This window comes from Macrobrachium nipponense, chromosome 3 (assembly GCF_015104395.2).
Source record: "Macrobrachium nipponense isolate FS-2020 chromosome 3, ASM1510439v2, whole genome shotgun sequence".
Lineage (NCBI taxonomy): Eukaryota > Metazoa > Arthropoda > Malacostraca > Decapoda > Palaemonidae > Macrobrachium > Macrobrachium nipponense.
The window spans coordinates 91,622,176-91,647,346 of record NC_087202.1 but is presented as its reverse complement, the minus strand read 5'-3'; the positions used below and the strand labels follow the sequence as shown (position 1 = coordinate 91,647,346).

Below are 25,171 nucleotides of genomic sequence, written 5' to 3'. Positions count from 1 at the left end.
GGGTACTGGGTGCGTCCAAAACTGGCCTCTTCAACAGCTTAGGCTTCTCTTTAAACCGCCACTGGCACTTATTCTCTGGGCTGGATTCCTTCGAGCTAGACAAAAACTTAGACACTGCCCTAAAGACGCCTTCCTAATGGTTGTCTGAGATGTCCTGGGAAACTACAAGAGGTGTGTCTGAGGGGCTGACTATCTGTGTGCAGACCCCACTGACCTTCCTTGGGGTTCTTTCAGGTTCAGGAGTGTGCCAGGACCTTTGCCTAGGAGAATTAGAAGGATAGGCAGCCAGCTCCTCCACTAACACTTCACTTGCACAGTTTACACCTTGATTACTTACTTTTCCATTAGGGCTTTGAAAGACCCTAATTGAGCCATAGATTCTAAAATAAGCTCAAACTTATGGTCAAATTTGGACTCTAATTTCGACCCCAATTTGGTAATAGCATTAAGGGTGTCAACGAGGAGCTCAGTAATAGTTAGTGTGTTAAGACTGGTGAAGGAATAGGAGGCATAACAGGTACAGAAACAGGTAAATCAATACTACTATTCTGACTAGCAGTAGTCTTGTCATGTCTAAGATTAGCCTTTCTCTTTCTGTCCCTTTCTAACTTAATGTAAATTGTTTTGTGTCCAAGTCAATACATTCCTCACATATTAACAATGGTGAACAAACCTGAACCTTGCATGAAGTGCAAATTGTCTGCGTGTCATACTTTAAGGAAGTCAATCTTGTATTGCAGCCTCTCCTGTAATAGTGAGTTGATTATGCAAATCGTCAGACCTCGTCAAAGTCGGGAAAAATCTAACTCAAAATCTAGAAAATCCAGTACAATTGGTGAGGAAAACTTGGTCTTTCATCAAAAAACCTATCTGAAGCAAAAAGCTACCAACAAAAAGCAATACTTCACCAATTTGCACATTCAACCGGTAAACAACAATAAATTCCAAATCAATAGCTGAGGATCAACAACCACAGTCATCAACCAGCGGAAACAAATTGAAAAGCCTTTGCCTAGTTGTTCCTCTCTCCCCCCCAATAGTGGGCAGGGATTATTCCTATACCAAAACAAAAAAAATTGCTACCACAGATTTCAAATTCTAGCTGCTGTACTCATTAGAAACTACATACTTGGTAAGTTACATATACAAAAAGCAAATTTTTAAAGTACATAATTTGTATTTTTTTCTAACATATAAACCTGGAGTTCTTTACATGTGATATAGCTTGGAAGAGCTGTTTAACTTTCAGACAAGGTTGTTAAATGCCGACAAGTGGAGGAAAGCCCTTACCCACCCAAGGTACTGCACTTCACTTTGCCTTTCAGCCAAGATAACTGAATGAGGGGTAGCTGAGGTGGGGCTTGAATGTAATGAACTTCAGGTTTGTATGTTTAAAAATGTGCTGTTTGTTCCTATACAAATACAAACCTTCATCCTTTACATAGGAGACTTACCGATTGGTTGGGGGAGTCTGGGCAAATCTCTAAACCAAATGGTTGTTTCTACCCACCAGGGAACACTTTCCTGATCTGAAAGAGCCGAGGAAGGAATCCTGCACCTCTAGCTTATTGCACAAGTGAGATGTTGCAACATAGATTTCTGGTCGTGAAGTAATGAGTTTGCTTTCAATAACTTTGATAAATACTTGAAGGAACCAATATGTGTCAAAAGACAATAAAAGGTGCTATTAAAACCAATAGGTTTATTTCAATGTCCTGCTTGCCTCTTGTCTAGAGAGAGGGGGGACGACAAACATCCTATCAATCTACAAACAAGATGAAGGACAGGATATTCAAATCATGTACTTTACCTGTAAATCTCGCCCATCCAGTGCCTTGACAGCTCATTTTCTGCCCCTCTGCCCTACAAGAAAGAAAGGTAAACAAGAAAAGGGAGACCAGTCACTGACAAACTCTCTCTTACTGAACACCTTATATGAAATGCTGTGTCCCCTTAAGGAAGCTGGGTGAGCTTCACAACTTGTTAGGCAGCCACCACAGAGCCCAAGGAAAATATGTCCAAGGTCATGTGGGCAATGTCCCAGAGGTGGATGAGGACTGGCATGACCACACGCCTACTTATAGTACAGTGATACCTTGAAATACGAAATTAATCCGTTCCAAGGCGGTCTTCGTATCATGAGCTTTTCGTATCTTGGACCACATTTTACATGTAAAATGGCTAATCCGTTCCAAGCCCTCCAAAAACACCCCAGTACATTTCATAATAAAGCTAAATTGACCTATAAACAATGAAATACTACAACAATTTGGACCATTCAATATCTAACTTAATACGTACTGCTAATATACCTGTAAATAAAGTGTATTAGTGTGCATAGTATACAAGAAATACTGTACGTACATATGTACGTATGTAGTAAAATGTGGAAGCTTACCTTTCAAGTGAGGCTATCTCCGAAAGTGGCGACAGAGGAGGACAATCTCCGAAAGTGGCGACAGAGGAGGACAAACGGCAGATACGCACGTACACTTAACTTTACGAAACACATAAAAAAATGTAAGGAAAACATACATAAACTAAACTTTACGAAACACATTAACAAAACTGTAACACTTAACTTTACAAAAAACTAAAATTAAATTTTTTTTTTTATTTTTTTGATTTTTAATTTTTTTTACTTTTTTATACTTTAAGTTTTTTTTTTATTTCAACTTCTTCACCACTTTCAACTTTCTGTTTTTTAGATTTTAGTAGTATCACTTGGTTCTTCCTTTTTGCTTACTACTCCTACTAAAGGCCTCTTTAAAAAATAACTATCCAAGGAAGATTGCTTCTGCCTACTTTTAACTATGTTCCTGAAACAACTCAGGCAAACGTCATCGAACTGTGCAAGCAAAAGACCTGTGAAAGCCTTTTCGGGGTGTCTCTTTTCTACGAATGATTGCACCTTATGAAAAGCAGCTAGAGCATCCTTAATTTCTGCCATTGTCATAGAGTCCTCGTCCTCCTCCTCGCCGCTGCTAGAGAACTCCTCTTGAATGACGTTATGTTGCATGGCCTCCAACTCCTTCAGGTAATCCGTCCTAAGATCCTCTTGGTGCTCCTCGAGAAGGTCATTGATGTCGTCCCCGTCGATGACCAGCCCCATGGACTTGCCGGGTGCAACGATCTAGTCAAGAACTGGTTGCGAAACAGTTTCAGGATCATCAACTGTTTCTGAATCTGCAGCACCAGTTTCGCCCATGTTGAATCCCTCGAAGTCTCGGGCGGACATGGCATCAGGCCAGTTTCCTCCATGAGGAATTCAAGGTTCGCCTCGAAACATCCTGCCAAGCTTGGTCGATGACTTGGATGCATATCACGACATCGAAATGCTCCTTCCAAAATTCACGCAAGGTGAGGTTTGTGGTATCGGTTATGTTGAAACATCTCTTGAAAAGATGTTTCGTTTACAGCTTCTTGAAGTTCGATATCACTTGCTGGTCCATGGGCTGGAGGAGAGGGGTGGTGTTAGGCGGAAGATAAAGAACCTTGATGAAGGAATACTCCGCAAGGATATCTTCCTCGAGGCCAGGAAGGTGAGCAGGGGCATTGTCCAACACCAGCAGGCATTTCAGAGGGAGGCACTTCTCTTCCAAGAATTTCTTCACTGTCGAGCCGAAACACAGATTTACCCACTCGATGAACAAAAGCCTCGTTACCCAGGCTTTCGCATTAGCCCTCCACATCACTGGAAGCTTCTCTTTAAGCATTTTGTGAGCCTTGAAGGCTCGAGGAGTCTCGGAATGATAGACAAGTAGGGGTTTCACCTTGCAATCCCTACTGGCGTTCGAATAAAGTGCGAGCGTAAGCCTGTCTTTCATAGGCTTATGCCCGGGTAGCTTCTTCTCTTCCTCCGTGATGTATGTCCGACGAGGCATTTTTTCCAAAAAAGGCCAGCCAGTCTCATCACAGTTGAAGACTTGCTGAGAACTGTAGCCTTCCTTCATCATTATCTCGTCGAACGTCTTTCTAAAGGCTTTGGCCGCTTTCGTGTCCGAGCTGGCCGCCTCCCCATGCCGCACCACCGAATGGGTGCCAGTCCGTTTACGGAATTTCTCGAAACACCCATGCGAAGCCTTGAAGTCTAGGGTTGGCACTGATGTCCCTTCTCCTCCGTCGTCTTCGGCCTGGGCAATCAAATCGCCGAAAATAGCGCTGGCCTTGTGGCAGATTGCCGTCTCTGTTATCGTATCGCCAGCGATTTCTTTGTCTTTCATCCAGACAAGAAGAAGCCTTTCCATTTCATCTAGCATGTGGGTCCTCTTGTTGGACAAAATAGTGACGCCCTTGGAAGGTGTAGCTGCTTTGATGGCATCCTTCTGCTTAAGGATGGTGCCTACTGTCGACGGATTTTGGCCGTATTCCTTGGCGATCACACATCCTCTTCTTTCCGTGAATTTCAAGTTTCTTGGGACCCATGACTATGTATATACTATACATAATTATGTTATGTAGTACGTATACGTATGTAGTAACTAAAGTTCTCACACAACATGATAAAGTATACTACTACGAAATCATTAACGAATTTACGTTAACCCTGTAACGCCGATTGGACGTATTAAACGTCGACAAAAATTGTTTGTCGGGTGCCGATTGGACGTATGGTATGTCGACGAAAAAGTTTTTTTTTTTAAATTCGCAGAAAAATAGTTATAGGCCTACTAGGCAAAAACTTTTGAATCACGCGCCTTGGGGGATGCTGGGAGCTCACGGATCAAGGCATTGTTTTGTTTACAATTGTTACTCCGGCGCGCAAGCACAAATTTCTTTCTTCTTGCACTAAAAAGCATCAGCAACACATCTCAGAAATTATTTCGTCACTTTGACATAATTTTTGTACCATTTTATATTAGCCGTTACATGGAGTATTATATATGAAAATGCGCGCAATTTCATGTAGAATGCAACAAAAAACAACTCATGGTTGTAGCTTTTATCAGTTTTGAAATATTTTTTATATAAATAACGATAAGTGCCAAAATTCCAACCTTCGGTCAACTTTGACTCTACCGAAATGGTAGAAAAACGCAAATGTAAGCTAAAACTCTTATATTCTAGTAATATTCAATCATTTACCTTCATTTTGCAACAAAGTGGAAGTCTCTAGTACAATATTTCGATTTATGGTGAATTTATGAAAAAAATTTCTTTACGTAAGCGCAGTAACTTCCGAAAAAATCATAAATTTTTTCGTCCGATTGTCGTAATGTTAGCTCCATTTTAAATTAGCCATTACATAAAGTTTTATATATGAAAATATGCACAATTTCATGTAGAATACAACAAAAAACAACCCATGGTTGTAGCTTTTATCAGTTTTAAAATATTTTCATATAAATAACGATAAGTGCCAAAATATCAACCTTCGGTCAACTTTGACTCGACCGAAATGGTGAAAAAACGCAATTGTAAGCTAAAACTCTTACATTCTAGTGATATTCAATCATTTACCTTTACTTTGCAACAAATTGGAAGTCTCTAGCACAATATTCGATTTATGGTGAATTTATGAAAAAAAAAAATTTTCCTTACGTCAACGCGGTAACTCTTCCGAAAAAAATCATAAATTTTTCCGTCCGATTGTCGTAATGTTTGCACCATTTTAAATTAGCCATTACATAAAGTTTTATATATGAAAATGTGCACAATTTCATGTAGAATACAACAATAAACAACCCATGGTTGTAGCTTTTATTAGTTTTGAAATATTTTCATATAAATAACGATAAGTGCCAAAATTTCAACCTTCGGTCAACTTTGACTCGACCAAAATGGTAAAAAAACGCAATTGTAAGCTAAAACTATTACATTCTAGTAATATTCAATCATTTACCTTTATTTTCCAACAAATTGGAAGTCTAACACAATATTTTGAATTATGGTGAATTTATGAAATAAACTTTTTCCTTACGTCCTACGGTAACTCTTCCAAAAAAATCATAAATTTTTTTGTCAGATTGTCGTAATGTTTGCACCATTTTAAATTAGCCGTTACATAAAGTTTTATATATGAAAATGTGTGCAATTTCATGTAGAACACAACAAAAAACAATCCATGGTTGTAGCTTTTATCAGTTTTGAAATATTTTCATATGAATAACAATAAATAGAAAAAATTCAACCTTCAGTCAATTTTAACGCGACCGAAATGGTAGAAAACTGCAATTGTAAGCTACTACACTTACAGTCTAGTAATATTCAATCAATTACCTTCATTTTGCAACAAATGGGAAGTCTCTAGCACAATATTTTGATTTATGGCTAATTTTTGAAAGCTGTTTTTTTTTTTTACATCTGTGCGTTACGAATTCATGCATCATTTTGTGATAATATTTTCTCTGTGTTGCCTTGATCATTTTACAATGTTATATATGAAAATGATCGCAATTTAGTGTACAAACAATGAAAAATAAATTAACTCATTAGCTTTAACTGTTTTGCTCACAGCGCGATTTGTATACAAATATATGTGAAATTTTTTTTGCGCTGTCATATATCCCAATACTTATATATGATGATATTTTTTTTTCATTTCTGATGGTTGCATACTAAACTTCAGGCAATGACAAAAAAAAAAAGGAGCAAAAAATGAACTCTTAATCTTGAAAACTAAGCGTGCTTTGATTTAAAAAAAAAAAAAAAAAAAAAAAAAAAAAAAAAAATTCCGCTTTGGCACTCACTCGCGAACGCCGCCAACATACCGGGAGACGATTTTTAAAATACCGCTTCCCCATTTAAGGGTTAATAAACGAAATCGTTAGAACGAACGAAAACCACGTGTGTACGATACAGATGATGCCTTGCAGTGGCCGAAGAAGCACGCCGCTACGTAGATGCATCATGGGAGGGATGCTGACCAATAGGAGAGAAGGATCTCATGGCGGTGACTAGCATCAGGAACCAATGGGAGAGCGGGAGGATGGTGGCGAGTCTACTCAGTTGGCGGCGTGCGAGTTTCAAAATTGTTATCGGTGGTGCGGGCGAATCTTGGACTTTACAGCAACAACCTTTCGTATCTTGAGCAATTTTCGTATGTAGAGCCGTAAAATTTTTCGTATTTGATTTCGTATCTCGAGTTTTTCGTAAGTTGAGCCTTTCGTATCTCGAGGTACCACTGTACCTGCTGAACTGACGGGTTCTTTCAGAATGCATGGGACAGGGTGGTGCCCCTTATCCCCTGAGCTCTTGTCTGGACTGAACTTTTGTCTTCCTCATTAGATGAAGAGTACACCCATTTGATCATCTCTAGAAGCCATAAAGAGATCATGTTCTTGACACTTCTTTCTTGGCTGAACTAGTACTAACAGAGGTGTCAACACTTGGGCCTGAGATGTCAAGTTTCTTCTAGGAAGGGGATCGAAAGGGGCTTGAATCTGGCATCAGAGACCAATGGATCGTAAGTCTTTGCAATGTATTCTGGGAGAAACTTAAGGCTAACAGATCCACATCCCCTTGAGTGCTTAGCATCAAAAGGCTATGAAGTTCACTTAGTCTCTACAATGAAGCCCGAGTAAGCAAGAACAGTCTTTAGAGTCAAATTCCTCTCTGACAATGACTCTTACAGAGAACAAGTTAGGCTCCTCAAAACAAGAGTCACAGCCTACTCAAGGGCAGGAATTCCCCAGATGGACAAGACTTTTTGAAGCTTCTCAAGAAGCACAGATATCTCTCACAAGGACAAGAGATAAAACTTCTTTCAACTGAAGAACCTGGCCAAGGGTAGCTCTATAGCTTTTAATGGCTGAAATGGAGGGAAGCTCCAATCAGCGAAGAAAGATCAGAGTGTCAGTTACCTGCTGAAAAGTTTTCTGATGGGACAACACCAACTACAGAAAATGGTCCATTTCCCCAGGTACATTTCTGCTGAGGATTTTTGCAAGTATCCATACATCTCCTTCACTGCACATTAGTAAAACACTCAGGCTCACAGGAGATGCTGGATAGTCTCCAGATGTGAAGTGCCAGTGCTTCCACCACCTGGTGATAGCTCTTGATGTGAGGCTGGCTGAGTTAGTTCTGCCACAGGGGGAATCTCTCTTGGGACCTTCGACAATAGAGCCAGCAGGTGTGTGGCCACTAAGGAGCCACCAGAGTCAACCTAAGATTCAGTGTGATCAGCACCCTGTTGATCACCCATGAATCAGACAAAATGGAGGGAAGGCATCAACCTCTAAGTAATCCTGTGGGTGCTGAAAAGTGTCCTCCATTGCAGCCCACAGTTCTGGCATGATTTAGCAGAACACCAATAACTTCATGTTGTACCAGGTCGTGAACAGGTCTATGTTTGGGACTCCCCATAACTCTAAAAGTCTCTGTGTAATGACTTGGTGTAGGGACTATTTCATCCCTATCACTTGAATCTGGCGACTGAGCTTATCTGCCACTAGATTCAGAGAACCCGGAAGGTACCTGGCTGACAGCTCTACTGAACATGCTACTTCACTGGCAACCTGTTCAGCTGTCAGGAAGGACACCAGTCCCCCTTGTTTGCTGACACATGCCACGACTGTAGTGTTGTTGCTCATCAACACCACAGAGTGCCTGATTACTTGGTCCTAAAACTCTTGCAAAGCTAAGAAAGCTGCCTTGAGTTCCAGGTGTGCCTCATCCCTCAGTTGAATCCAAAAGAGAAAAGAATCTTATGAAGGGAAGTGCCCAATAGCACTACTATGAAGGGGTTCCTATTATTTAACCACCAAGCTTGATCTCTCCTCACTTCCTCTGACAAAGGAATAGGAGAGAAAGGAGGGTCCCTCACTGGAGACTAAAACTCCTTCATCCTCCACTGAAGGGAGCAAAGGTGAAGCTACCCATGAGGGACCAGCTTCTATGATGACAGGTGAGCCAAAATGACCTGTCACTGCTGACCAGGTTGTTTCTGTCAAGACAGGAACTTCTGCACTACTTCTCTGATTCCCGATATGAGAATCTGAAGGGAAGACTCGCTGCTGCAGTGTTTATCGCCAAGCCCATATACTTAGCCTCTCCTTGGCCATGAGATCCGACTTTTCAAAGTTGATTACTACAACCAGGTCAAGGCAAAATATAAGAAAACACTCTCTGTCCTGAAGACACTGTGGCAATGAGCTCACCAGGACCAGCCAATCATCCAGGGGCCTCAGAAATCGTATCACGTGCAAATGAGCCCAAGCCAAGAATAATGTGAACGGAACACTTGGGGGCATTTGAGAGCCCGAAACAAAGTGCCCTGAAATGGAACACTCCCTTGAGGAGGACTGATGGATAGGTATCATTTGGAAATAAGCATCCTTCAAGTTCCTTTCTATGATGGAATTAAGAACCAAACAAACCGTTCCCATCTTGAACAGAGTCTGGCAAACAAACCAGTTAAGTGAAGAGAGGTTGATGACTGGCCCTCAGCCACCTGTTGCATTCTCAACCAGGAACAGGCAGCTGTAAAATCTTGGGGACTGGTCTTTCATGACTCATAGCGACTTTCCGGAGCATCGCATTCACCTCTTCCCAAAGGGCAAGATCCTTCTTAGAGCCAGGAATGTAAGTTTGGAATTGGACTGGATAGAGGGTGAGTGGTGGCAGAGATTCAAAAATTAGTTGATACCCTACCCAAGTCCCTACTCCATGTCTCTGCCAAGTTGTCCAATGGCTCAACAGGATCCTCCCCACCATCCCACCATCAGCAGCTAGTTGGGAGGAATGCAGTCCCAAGCATCCTCCATCCCTCTTTCCCTTGGCCCCTTTTCTAAACTGGGAGGAAGTCTACATTTTCTCTGACTGGAAGAAGAAGGGCCACACTTAGCTGTAGGTAGGGCCACAGTGCCACACAAAGACCCAGAAGTCTTAGGTTCTGCCTGGTGAACAAGCTTCTTGTTGTTGACCTGTAGCTTGTCCACTGCAGTAGTATGCTCCTCTGATGGGATGCCATAGAGCAAGAGAAAGAATTATTTAGACAAGAGTTTGAGGCTGTCATTAGAACAATGAGAAAGGAGGACAAACTACTAATAGGAGCTCATATGAATGGCAGGGTTGGAAAGAGAAGTGATGGGTATGAGGAGGTACCCGGAGGCCATAGGTTTGGAATTGGAAATGAAGAAGGGGATTATATATTGGAGCTAGCTCAGAGTTTTGAATTGGCATGTATGAACACATGGTTTCAGAAGTTGGATAGTATTGATAATGTATGAAAGTGGAGGAGTGTAAAGCCAAATAGATTACATCCTGGTTAGAGGAGCCGACCAAAGCAAAGTGACGAACTGCAAAGTGATCTTGGGAGAAGCATGTGTTCAACAATGTAGGTTGATAAGGATGAATCTGAAAATGAGAGGGAGGAAACCCAAAAAGAGAAAGAGATCTAGAATTATGATTTGGGAACTTGAAGGATAAAAGGGGGAACAATTCAAGAGGACTGTGAGAGAAATGGCTGAGAAGGGGGAACGTAAAAGTTGGACAGAGTAACAGAGTGAAAAATATCTGGGCAGACATGAGAGAAATATGTGTTGGGGAAGCAGAGGAACTGGTGGGAAGAACCACTGGATATGGAGTGTTGATAGGAGAATAGGGGTGGTGGAATGGAGAGGTGCAAGAATCAATAGAAAGAAACTAAAAAGCATTTAAGGACTAGAAAGTAAGGCAGGCACAGGGTACAGAGGAAAGATACAGAGAAGAGGAAAGTGATGCAAGATGGAGGGTAGGTATGGCTATTGGAAAGGTGGCAGAGCAGTTGAATGAAAGACTAGGAACAAGAGAGAGAGAAAAGGATATCTAAGATTTTAACTCGAGGAAAATGCAGAGACAAGATTTGGGTAAATTGGGTGTTATCATGGAAAGAGATGGAAAATTATTGCATAATGATGAAGACATTAAGAAGATAAGGAAAAAGTATTTTGAACAACTTTTAAATACTGAAAATGAGAGGCAGGAGATAGGGGATGCACAGAGGGAACTAGTGATGGAGAGACAGGATAGAGAAGTGAAGAGAGGATTAAATGTTGCTGGATTCATCAAAAGCTATATGAAAAGAGGAAGAAATGCCAAGGGACTGGGAGGAAAGTCTAATAGTATATATAGTATCTACAAGCAGAGGGGAGATGTCATTAATTGTAGTAACTACAGGGGAATTAAACTAACAGAGCAAGGATTTCAAATTTTAGAGAACATACCAGATGAGAGATTAAGAGATTGTAAAGATCGGGAAACAGCAGTATGGATTCATGACAGGAAGAGGGATGGTAGATACCATCTTCATAGTAAGACAGCTATGGAAAAGAGGCTAGAGGAAAACCAGGAGCTTTATTGTGCATTTATAGACCTAGAGAGAGCATAAGATAGAATCCCAAGAGAAGTGATGTTTTGGTGTTTGAGAAAGGGAAACGTCCCAGAAAAGTTGGTTAGGTTGGTCGAGATGATGTATCAGAGAATGAGCATAAAAGTAATAACTGCAGTTGGGAAAACAAGAGAACTTTGAAGTTAGTGTTGGATTACACCAGGGTTCAGCATTAAACTCATTCATGTTTGTGCTCGTCATGGGTGCGTTGGGTGAAAAGATCAGGAATGAAGTGCTATGGGAGTTACTGTACTCCGATGATCTGATGATTACTGCTGAAGATGAGGAGGACCTACAAAGAAGGGTTGGAGAGCGGCAGGAGTCTTTAGAAAGGTGTGGCTTAAAGGTGAATATGAATAAAACAAGAGGTTTTGGTGAGCAGTAGGAGAGATGGAGACAGAATAGTAATACAAGAAGGAGGAGGGTTGATTATAAAACATGTGGAAAAGTTTAAAATACCAAGGATCTCCTTTAAGCCAAGAGGGAGGATTATGGGTGGGTGGGGCTTCTCCCTTCCCGTCAGTAGTTCCGTCAGTAGTTAATGACCTTGTCTTAAAATTAAATGGCTATTTGAAAACTAAATCCTATATAAAGAATGAAGGTTTGTATTTCTATCGGAATAAAAGAATATATGAGAATATTAGAATGTTGATACTTACAGCCTTAGGGTTAGCATTTGCCATAACAAGGAAAACACCAGCTTGAGGAGCAGAGGAGATCCACATCTTTGATCCATTAATAATAAAATTATCACCTTCCTTTCTTGCTGTTGTTTTCATGGCAAAAGCATCAGAACCTGATTCTGTTTCTGATAAACAAAAGCTGCCAGTCTGAAATTGAAAACAGATGATAAAGTTAAAACGTGAAGAATTTTAATATAAACTATAAGAGGTAGCAATTACAAGATAACATAGAGATATTATGAACTGTATTACAATAATAGCCACATACACACATAACCTTAAGTTTTCATAAACAAACAAATTATGTGTACATACATCTTATCTCTGAAATTCAAAGGTTTTGAGTTGTGGCTCTACTAATTTGCATGTTTAAAATAAAACATTTAATGGAATATTTTAGGGGTTCATGATTAACTCCATAAACAGTCAAACAACTTGCATTAAACATAAGTACATATCAGTCTACTGTGCATTTCAGGGCCTTGTCTAATTAATATTCATCAATAAAATCTTACCAAAGCATCGGATATGGATTGTATTTTGGAAAGTTATTTGAAGCCACAGACTAACAGGCAAAAATATGCAGTGGCATCTAATGTTGATAATTAAGGCACTTATCAGAGTAAATCAAAGAAACTTTAAAGGATACTTGGCTAAATTTAGCAGGCTCATAGATAGAGGATAGTAAAATGTCATTACTGAAGGCCCTCCCACTCATTGATACTGAGTATGACAGACTTACTAAACACCCAGCCCATATACTTTATGAATGAATGATTCAGATATTGGTGTTAGTTGTAACAGTAGTGTATGGAATCCTTATATTGTTTCACATACACACACTCTGAGTAGAGTACAAAGAGGGAATGGGCATTAAATGAGAATATTAATTGTGTTATACAGTTCCAAGGCAGAATTCACGTTTCTTTTAACTTGAAATATGCACTAAGTCCTACAATCTCTCTGTGAAAACCATTGTTACCCTGGAGTTTCAAGGATATGTAAATGTCGGACTTTACCCTTTCGCAACCTGAATTATTTTTGTACACAGAAGAAAAAAATTTTTGTCTTTGCTTTTGTAACCTGGATATTTCCTAAGTAGGGACTTTCGTTTGTAGAGGTTCCACACAGTATTAATCAATATTAATATTTGAAAATTAGTAAATAATTTTTGTATCATAAAAATGTTTTTTGTCATATAATAACATCAAAATATGCTAATTGGTGATGATTTTCATCAGAAAACCTCACGAATAGGCAAAATTTCCACAAATAATGGGCAGATATGGTCCAGAGAGAAATCCATGAATCTGTGAGTCCACACATCCGGAGAACGCGAATACGGGGGGTTCCACTGTAATATATATACAGTGGTCCCCCATATTGTTTCTACCTATAGTATTTTTACGTTGCATGGAACCAGTGGTTATTCAGCAATGAGACCAACGGCTTTATGTGACTTCTGGACCACGTCGAGAGTGAACTTTTATCACCAGAACTACACATTTCTCACCCCTAATCCTCCCATATTTGCTAAGGATGCATACCAGAACTCCCCCCCCCCCCCCCCCCCCGGTGAATACAGGCAGTCCCCGGGTTATGACGGGGTTCCATTCTTGAGATGCATTGTAAGCCGAAAATCGTTGTAAGCCGGAATATCATAAAAAAATCGTAAGAAAACCTTACTTTTAATGCTTTGGGTGCATTAAAATATATATAAACTGCATTCTTATTACATTGTTTATCAAATAAAAAAAAAAAAATTTTTTTAATTATTTTGCACTTTTGGAGTCATATTTCTTCTGCCAGATGAGCGTTGTAGGCGTCGTAACCCTGGAACATACGTCGTAAACCTGGAAATAATGTCTGATAAATATAATTGAAAAGCGTTGTAGCCTCGGAACATCGTAAGCTGAAACCGTCGCAAGCCGGGGACTGCCTGTAGTTAGAACCTGCAAATAGTTGGAACCCCTATAAAAATGCTTAAAACCTCCTATTTTGTTAGTTAAAACTCTAGAAAACTCCACTGAAAATTTTTAAACCTGGTTTTTAAATAGTTTTATCACAAAAAGTGCATTTTATGATGAAATTGATAAAACAATTAAGGAATTTGTGGATACTTCTCATAGAAAAATTACCGCAAATAGGCAAATTTTCCGCGAATAATGCGGGGAAATGTTCCCAAGAGAAATCCGCAAATGTGTGAGTCCGCAAATTCGGAGAACGGGAATACGGGGGGTCCACTGTATATATACGTACATACGTACATACATAATATAAAGCAATATTTGTTATTTGTGTCTCTCTTTGCTCTTTTACAGACTGATGATGCACACAAGTTTCATGTGCGAAACATTTCGTTGAAAATAAACTTGATTCCTTTTACTGTTTGTATCATGGAAACCTTCTGAAGCTCCTATATATTTATTTAACTGAGCCTCTATATATAGTATATATATGCATACATACAGTGGGCCTCCATATTCGCGGACTCATTGATTCGCAGATTTCTCTTTGGACCACACCTACCCTTTATTTGCAGGAAATTCGCCTATTCGTGGGTTTTTCTGACAAAAATAATCACTAATTAGTGTACATGTATTTTGATGTTATTTTCATGACTAAATACATTTTTATATTACAAAAATGATTTACTAATTTTCAATTAACATTGATTTCAGAGTTGCATGTTTTTTTTGTATGATAAATAAATGATTTACTACTTTCAAATAATATTCATGTAAACAGCAATAATAATAATTCATTAAAGAAAATACAGTGGAACCTCGACATACGAAAGTTCCTACTTACTAAAAATCCAAGTTACGAAAGCAGAGATGAAGATTTTTTTGCCTCTGTATACAAAAATAATTCAGGTTGCGATAGGGTAAAGTCCGAGATTCGCCCGGACCACCTAGAACAAATTTGAAACTTGCGCGCCGCTAACTGAGTAGACTCGCCACCATCCTCCTGCTCTCCCATTGGTTCCTGATGCTAGTCACCACCATAAGATCCTGCTCTCCTATTGGTCAGCATCATGCCTCTATCTATGTAAAGGCGTTCCTTGACCATTTTTTGCGGCAGCGTTATCGTGAACACTGGAATTCATTCGTTCACATATATACGTATTTTGTTTGTTAGTGATTTTGCTTTCGTTATACTGTATGTTACTTTATCGTTTTGTGTTTGAACTTAATTACTTACGTTATTAGCCATGGGTCCCAAGAATGTTATTGAAGATCACAGAAAGAAGAGGATGCTTTCTATGGAGAACGAAGATGGAGATAATCAAGAAGTGTTAATGTTTTCTGCCATTTGTTTATGTGTTTCGTAAAGTTTAGTGTTAATGTTTTCTGCCATTTTTTTATGTTTCATAAAGTTAAGTGTTCATGTTTTCTGCCATTTGTCCTCCTCCTCTGTCGCCACTTTCGGAGATCGTCTCACTCAAAAGGTAAGGTTCCACATTTTACTACATATGTACGTACATGTACGTAAAGTATTTCTTGTACCATGTACACTAATACACTTTATTTACAGATACGTACTACAATAAAGGTTATATTAGGTACTGAATAGTCCAAATTGTTGTATTTCATTGTTTATTGGTCAATTTAGCTTTACCATAAAATTTACTGTGGTGTTTTTGTACGGCTTGGAACGAATAAGGCAATTTACATGTAAAACATAGTTCAAGATACGAAAAAATCAGGTTACGAAGGCCGCTTCGGAACAGATTAATTTTGTATCCTGAGGCACTACGGTACTATAGTGAATAAGTAAGATTTTAGTTGATAAATTAAAAAAAACTATGTAAGAATGAAGGAAATCCCAGTCTTCTCTCTCTAACTCCAGGTACTAAAGCTGTCAAATATATCAATTATACTAATGTGACAGGAGGGGGAGGAGCTGTTGTGTTGTTGCCACTAAGTATTCATGTAATCTCTCTCTCTCTCTCCCCTTTGTCACAAGAGATATGTGTCATAGTGGTAACTCTCTCCCTTTGTTTCACTGGAAGCATTGGAAGAATTTCCTGAGAGAACAGAGAGACAAACACTCCCTCTCTCTCTCTTCTACTGAGATGAAAGAATTTTTATGGTTCTAGTATGTAATATGTTTATTGATATTTTCAGTAATTAATAATAATAATAATAAAATTGTAATTACAAAATTTGTATGTGGCAGTATTTTAAAAGAGATAAAAATAACCTTTCCACTTCACTTACGTAAGGATAACGCCTCTCTCTTACTGAGATGAGAGAATTTTTATAGTAGATGTATGTATTTATTAATATTTTCAAATAATAATAATAATAATAATAATAATAATAATAATACTGTAATTTCAAATGAAAATTCTTCCCTTTGTCTTTCTCTGTATCAATTTCCCTACCTTCTCTCAACTCCAAAAGCAGGTGTCAAATATGTCAAGTAGTAATGTGACAGGGGAGGGAACATTACCATATATGTAATGGTCAAGATTTTCATGGTTTTCATGCAATTTCTCTCTCTCCCTCTCTCAACAAAAGAATTGATAGACAGACAAACATAATTGTTCAGTCCTCTCTTTCTCTCTTCTCTGGAAAAGATATATGTATTTAAGGGAGGGGAAGAAGTGTTGCCAATAGAAGTTCATTTCAATCTTTTAATATGGTAAGGAATTATTCTCTCTCTCTCTCTCTCTCTCTCTCTCTCTCTCTCTCTCTCTCTCTCTCTCTCTCTCTCTCTGTTATTGGCTGTTTATATATTTCTAATGGTAAAATGTTTAAGATGATTTTGAAAAGATATTAATAATACCAATTCAATGGTATATTTGATGTAGGATGATACTTTAAGTATACATTTGGTATTTGAACTTTAAAGATAGGCAGATATAAGCATTTTTAGAGGGAGTTCTAACTATTTGTGGGTTCGAGCTATTCGTGGTGGTGTCTGGTACCCATCCCCCGCAAATACAGGGGAAACACAGTACATACATACTTACATACATATATTTATGTGTAGTATATGTTTGTGCATGTGTGTAAGGAGGTTAGTAGAATAGATACGTGTTAAAAATGGTCGTTGCAGCTACTGAGATAGTTGATTAGTCAAGAAAATTCGGCCACTATTGATTCTTGGTCTCGAAAGTTAGAAAAGCCTTGATGTAAAAAAAATATATACTATCTGGATATCTCTTTTTCATACTCGTGATTCAAGTATTACCTCTATAAAGGTCACCTTTGCCTGTTAATATTTAGCATATGACGCATATGTTTCTTTTCTTTGTTGCATACTGCAAAAACACGCAACGCGAAACCAGTCTTGCAGCCACGAGGACAATTTGCTAGGCTTGCCTTGGGTGAAGCAGAAGTCACATATAACCTGGCTTTGATCTATGAATTATCAGCTGCCCTCGTCCTGTTGCCGCAAGGTTACTAAGTATATCGGGTCAAAATATCGTACCAAACACTTCTAAATGATCGTATTTTCATTTCAATATTATTGTATTTCAGCAATTTCAAAGGTTCTATATAGCTGATAGCCCAATGGCAAATAAAAATTGCGTTATAATTGCTAAATATTCCTATAGTCAACGTAAAATTGTACAATGAAAAAGTATTGCCATATGTATATTTACCCAATTCCTCTGCTATAATATTGTTGTATGTATATATACCAAATTCTTATTTATTAACTGTGATATCCCCAATGGAAACTGTAATAATATTGTCATTCTCCACAAATATTTTGCCTAGCCTTTCCTTTAATACTTATTGTAGTACAAGAGGGTTAAATATTTGTTTCTACTATCATGATCCTACTATTGGGAACCCTGCTATGATGTCTGATGTCATAGGTTATGTCACAACTAACCTCCCCTTGGGTACTTAGTAAAATTAGCTAAGTTTCCCTTTACATTTCTTTGATTTACTCTGACAAGAGCCTTAATTATCCACATTAGACATCACTGCATATTTTTGCCAATTAAGCCAAAGCTTCATATAGCTATTTCCAAAATATGATCTATATCCGATCCTTTGGTAAGATTTTATCAACGAAAATTAATTAGACACAGCCTTGAAATGCACAGTTGTATTTTATTTTTTAATATACAGCACTAGCATATATTATACTTACAAAAATTAGGCCCATTCAATACAGTTATTCAACATTACATCAATACAGTGGACCCCCTGTATTCGCGTTCTCCGGATTCACGGACTCACATTCGCGGATTTCTCTCAGGAATGTTTCCCCACATTATTCGCAAAAAATTCACACATTCGCGGTATTTTTCTATGAGCAATATCCACAAATTCCTGGTTTTTTTTCATCAATTTCATCATAAAATGCACTTTTTGTGACAAAACTATTAAAAAACCAAGTACAGGCAGCCACCAGTTAGTGGCAAGAGTTCCGTTCCTGGCCGCTGACGCTAAGTGATTTTCAACGCTAAGCGATTTTGAAGCCCACAGCTGCCGTACACCTTCTTTCAAAATTTTAGACCAGTTAACAGTGGCCTGACCAGTTAAATGGGGCTGTAATCCCGCGATGGCGCAATAAGTAAAATTATATTTATGCAGTATAGTACTATAGAATTTACTGTACAGTAGCACTGTACAGTACATTATAGTATTATAAATACTGTAAAGTGAAAAAACCTAGCTTTAATCCTTTGAGTGTCTAGAGTATGTAAAGATATACGTAATAAGGTTTTATAAGTACAGTGTAAAATAGCTGCAGTGTTGAAGTTACAATAATTCGTCTTAAGATAATCCGATTTTATGAGAGACCAAATTACAATAGCCTAACTTTGTCCCATCTTCTAGTTACATAAGTTCAAAAACAGCAAAAGAGAATTATGAAAGTATGATTTTAACATTATATTCGTTGCATAAACGTGTACAGCCATGAACCACCAAACGAGAAACTACTATTTTTTTTTTCTAAGTACAACTGAATTCAATTACATCCGTTTACCTTGTATTTCAATCATCATACTATAGTACACTATTACCATAGTTGTTATAAATGATGTTGTGTACAATAAAACTGAGATATCTTAAAGTAATAACTTTATTCGCTATAGATCAAAGATCAATCGGGAAATATACTGTTAAATTTAAACCTAGTAATAACTGAAGCTGAGAAAACTGTTCAAGTTGCTAATGACTATTATCGTGTATCGGCAACAAGGATAAAACTCCAGTAAACGTATGCCATCAAACACAAACGTAGATAAAATTGAGATAAAATCACTTTAATCAAAACTACTGTGCTTGAAAGAACACATTTAATGTTGGTTTCACGCCAATATAAGATAAATAAAGGAAAGTTCGTATTACAATGATATAAAGGAAAATTGCGAACAGAATCACGTAATTTTTTTACACAATACACATGCCGCCAACGTAATCTGTTAAAAAAAAAATTGAGTTCACAATCACAACGAGACATATTCAATTCATATTTCCACCTAAAACCACATTGTATAAGGAAAAATAACCTTGTCTGATATAAGTCAAGTATCTAGATATTCATTTATGCTAACTAGAAGCAAGAAAATTTGCTCAGAACTGCGTTAAATATGGCGAAACAAACTGGTATTCGCCATCAGCTGATTTGAAACCAAAACATTGGCCGCTCCACGGAATACTGGCTTAGATTTGCCATAGTATCTTATAATACAATAGTATGAGAATACATACAATATTATAGGGTACAGTGAAGTAATGTATAACTTTTTAAAGGACTTATGGAAAAGATGCATAATTAATAAAAAAACACCCTGCATTTTTCGGAACAGTGGCGGACAAGAACGAACATGAAAAAACATCCCCTGACAACGTGGAGGGTAGTTAGAAAGCTGCCTTAATTTGTATCATATTTATGTACAAAAATAAAAATACCCTATACGTAATATATTTTCATACACATTTTAAACATAAAAATATGAACATTGATAAAATTGACACATCGATCGCTAAATTTCCACTCTTTTTAACTATATTTTCGGAAGAGCGGCGGGTGGCGGCTTACAAGAACGAACATGAAAAATCATAGTATTTGATAACGTGAAGGGCAGTTTCAAAAAGCTGCCTTAGTATCATACTTCTGCGCAGAAATAAAAATACCCAATACGTAATACACTTCATACACATTTTAAACATAAAAGCATGAACATTTATAAATCGACACATCCACAGCTAAATTTGCACTGATTTAACTATATTTTTGTAATGAATATTTTTGACGACAGCCGCAAAACCGATTCGCTCCTGAGCAATTGCGCCGTTAACCGCGGGTTTTAACTATTCACAGGGGGTCTGGTACACATCCCCGAATACGGGGGGAACACTGTATTGCTATTTTTGTGTTACAGGCAGTCTCTGCTTAAAAAGGGAGGTGGGTGTTTCCATTCCCGGGTGAGCGTTTCTAACTGAAAATCAGCGATAATAACACTAATAACCCTTAACGACACCATTAGCCGGGGATCAGCATAAAAAATCCAGTTAATGGTGTTACTAGGCAAGCACTGTAAAACCAGATCATCATTAACTGATGCTACTGGTAAGCAGGGACTGGCTGTATTGTATTTAAAATTTCCTGTCATTAGACCATCCAAAGTGTATAATGTATACTATATTGCTGATGCTATGATTTTAATCCTATCAGGAGATATTTTACAGTCATTATTTGTATGGTATATAAAAATTCAGCCATCCTTATAGCTTAAACTTACATCTGTTTCTATTGTATTTTTTATCATAATGAATTTCAGGCCCCAACAACTTTATTGTCACAATAAAGTGCACATCTGATCATAATACAGTATCATACAACATATCACAGCACGGCAACATAAATTTTCCAAGACTGTGTAAAGATCAGCAACAGACATCCAATGAGCTGTTGCAAAGACATACCTACAACAAAACTAACCTGTTTATGTGTATGCTTACATATGAGAGTAGGACTGTGGGATTTGTTTTTCATGATTTTAAACAAACTAAAATATAGAAAATATAAATACTTAATTGAAGATTTATTTTTTAAATACTTACCTCTCCATTTTATAATTTTTACTTCCATGCCAGCAGTAGTTCGCCAAATTAAAACAAAAATAGAGAACACTTAGTTTCCTATGAATATCCGTCTTCTAACCATCTTACTTCCCCCCCCCCCCCCCCCCCCCCCCCACCACCTACCAGGGGGCCAACAGGTACAAACACTCATAGCCAGTCAGGCTATTTCTGTCCACTTTGAATGTGGGGAGGTAAGGAGGTCAATTTATACAATGGAAAGTATTTTAAAAAATAAATCTTAAATTATGTATTTAATTTTCAAATTTAATTATGTATTTATATTTTTTAAATGAACCTTACCTCTCCATTATATAACTGATTCCCACATTTGAAAAAGGAGGTGGGCAAAGTGGATATGAGCCAACCTTTCAAAAGCTACTTGGTAACAAAATATTTTGTATAAAACAAGTGTTTGTTTTTACCAGTGAATTCAATCCATAGGCTATTAATGACGCCTTATGAGATTCGTCACACATGTATGAGAGCCCCATCATGAAGATAGCCGAGGTCTCTTTGGAGGATGCCCCCTTCAGCAGGAGAGATAGGGTTACTGTGTCAAAACCTTGCAGAGCCAATGATGGATGACTAACAATTACATATGCGCAAAAAGATATACAGTAGTACCTCGAGATACGAAATTAATCTGTTCCGAGGCGGCCTTCGTATAATGAGTTTTTCATATCTTGGAACACATTTTACATGTAAAATGGCTAATCCATTCCAAGCCCTCCAAAAACACCCCATTAAATTTTATGATAAAGCTAAATTGACCTATAAACAATGAAATACTACAACAATTTGGACCATTCAATACCTAAATTAAGAATAAAAATCCAAAACCTGTAAATAAAGTGTATATTAGTGTACAAGAAATATTATTACTGTAACGTAAAATGTGGAAGCTTACCTTTCGAGTGAGGCTATCTCCGAAAGTGGCGACAGAGGAGGAGGAGGACAAATGGCAGATAAAGTACGTACGTACGTACACTTGACTTTACGAAAACACATAAAAAATTTATGGAAAACTATAAAACTAAAATTTACGAAACACATTAACAAAACTGTAACACTTAACTTACAAAAATCTAAAAATTAAAATTTTTCTTTTCTTTTTTTTATTTTTAACTTTTTTTTTTTTTTTTTTTTTTACAGAATTTCAACGTCATCACCACTATCAACGTTTCTGTTTTGCATCACTTGGTTCTTCCTTTTTGCTTACTCCTGCTAATGCTGAAGGCCTCTTTAAAAAATAACGATCCACGGAAGATTGCTTCTTTGCCTACTTTTTACAATGTTCCTGAAACGACTCAGGCAAACGTCATCAAACTGCGCAAGCATACGACCTGTGTGAGCCTTTTCAGGGTGTCTTTTTTCGATAAACGATTGCACTTTATGAAAAGCGGCTAAGACATCCTTAATTTCTGCCGTTGTCATAGGCTCCTCCTCCTCTTCATCGCCGCTGCTACAGAACTCCTCTTGAATGACGTTATGTTGCATGGCCTCCAACTCCTTCAGGTCATCCGTCGTAAGCTCCTCTTGGTGCTCCTCGAGAAGGTCGTTGATGTCGTCCTCGTCGACGACCAGCCCCATGGACTTGCCAAGTGCAACGATCTCGTCAAGATCTGGTTGGGAAACAGTTTCGGGATCGTCAACTGTTTCGGACTCAGCAGCATCAGCTTTCGCCCACGTCGAATCCCTCGAAGTCCTCGGGTGGATACGGCATCAGGCCAGAGTTTCCTCCACGAGAAATTCAAGGTTCGCCTCGAAACCTCCTGCCAAGCTTGGTCGATGAGTCGGATGCAAATGACGATGTCGAAATGCTCCTTCCAAATTCACGCAAGGTGAGGTTTGTGGTATCGGTGATGTCGAAACATCTTTTGAAAAGATGTTTCGTGTACAGCTTCTTAAAGTTTCGCTATCACTTGCTGGTCCATGGCTGGAGGAGAGGGGTGGTGTTGGGCGGAAGAAAAAGAATCTTAACAAAGGAATACTCCGCTAGGATTTCTTCCTCGAGGCCAGGAAGGGTGGGGAGGGCATTGTCCAACACCAGCAGACATTTCAGGGGGAGGCGCTTCTCTTGCAAAAAACTCTTCACAGTCAGGCCGAAACACAGATTTACCCACTCAGTGAAACAAAAGCCTCGTTACCCAGCTTTTGCATTAGCCCTCCACATCACTGGAAGCTTCTCCTTCAACACTTTGTGGGCCTTGAAGGCTCGAGGAGTCTCGGAGTGATTACACCAGTAGGGGCTTCAAATTGCAATCCCCACTGGCGTTCGAACAAAGTGCAAGCGTAAGCCTGTCTTTCATAGGCTTATGCCCGGGTAGCTTTCTTCTCTTCCTCCGTGATGTACGTCCGACGAGCATATTTTTTCTAAAAAGGCCAGTCTCATTACAGTTGAAAACCTGCTGAGAACTGTAGCCTTCCTTGGTCATCATCTCGTCGAAAGTCTTCTTAAATGCTTCGGCCGCTTTCGTGTCCAAGCTGGCAGCCTCCCCATGACGCACCACCGAATGGATGCCAGTCCGTTTACGGAATTTCTCGAACCAGCCATGCGAAGCCTTGAACTCTGTTGGCGTTGAAGTCCCTTCCCCTTCATCGTCTTCCGCCTGCGCAATCAAATCGCCGAAAATAGCACTGGCCTTGTGAGCGATTGCCGTCTCCGTTACTGGATCGCCAGCGATTTCTTTGTCTTTTATCCAGACGAGGAGCAGCCGTTCCATCTCGTCGTGCACATGGCTCCTCTTGCTGGACAAAATAGTGATGCCCTTCGACGGTGTACAGTGGGGCCTCGCTTAGTCAGGATCAGCAATCACGGATTCAGCTAATCACGGGTTTTCCTTGGACCACTTCTCAGTCTATACCTATCACTGGTATGAATCCCTGGTAGGCTAAGCCTCGTCCGGTTCCAAAAACCAACAAATGCATGAACAGATTCACATTATGATAGTAAATATAACTGGCAGTTAAAGGTAATAAACCATTCTCACCTTATCTATTATTGGCATGTCTTCATAATATGTAGCCTATTCATGGAATAATCCCACATCATTGACATCAACTTGTAGTTGAGTGGCCAGCAGAAATGTAAACATTGAGTTACACTTAACAGCACCTTTGTCATTCTTAACCTTTTAGAAACGTTAATAGTATTATTAATTAATGTAGTATTGTAATTACAGTAGTAATAACATTTAGGAAAACATTAATTTTCAATTCGAACTTCTTATTGTTTTGGTATAAAAAAAACGTAATCAAAAACACGGCAGTCATACAAACGATAATTCTCATAGATTATCGTATTGTTGTTTGCGATCGGCGGCGAAGCTTAAACGTAATAAAACCATTTTACCTAATGTATTATTGTCATAATTTATATTCATAATAAAACGTATATCTTATATATTATTGGCATATCTTCACAATAAAAAAGCTTCTTCAGGAATAATTGGTTGGGAATGCATTTTTCAAAAGACAAAAATACACTTTATATTTTTACAGCATGCAACGATTACTTTAGTTTGATGTGATTCCATTAATATTACAGTATGGTACTATAAGCAGTACAGTAACATCTTAATCATAAATGTATATTCATTCACGAAAAAAATAGTATGACCACCGTGACGTCACCAAACCTAGTCTCGTTCGTACACAATATGATAGTGGTTACACCGTTCAACAAACTACCGATGTATTTTTACGTAAGTATCCTCTAAATTCTGTCATAAATCACTTACTTTTTTGTGGAGCCCAATACTACGTATATCCCGGAAAATTAACAAAATCGCGAATTTTATCATAGAGCAAGATTCACTAATTACTGTGTTTTCTTCTTCTTTTCATAACTAAATGATTTTTAGGATACACTCATTTACAAATGTTCAAATACTATGAATGTAAATAGCCAATTTCTCTCTCTCCTCTCCTCTCTCTCTCTCTCTCTCTCTCTCTCTCTCTCTCTCTCTCTCTCTCTTGCACAAAAACTATAATACTGATCTATTATTATCGCAATAAAAAGAACAAAAAGGTCTTTTATTCTTTCTGTGATTTACGAAACTGCTTCAATACAACTTTTATAGTTGACTCAATGATTATCACATTATAACAGT

At 38.3% G+C, this 25,171-nt stretch overlaps 1 protein-coding gene across 1 annotated transcript in view; it reads right to left on the bottom strand.

The window, feature by feature from the left end:
• Positions 1 to 25,171, bottom strand: part of LOC135222446 (short/branched chain specific acyl-CoA dehydrogenase, mitochondrial-like) — a 223,558-nt gene that overhangs the window by 37,018 nt on the left and 161,369 nt on the right. The window contains exon 5 of the mRNA XM_064260532.1: positions 11,971 to 12,141. Within this exon, the coding sequence (XP_064116602.1) occupies positions 11,971 to 12,141 (171 nt within the window). The remainder of the gene's footprint in view (positions 1 to 11,970; positions 12,142 to 25,171) is intronic.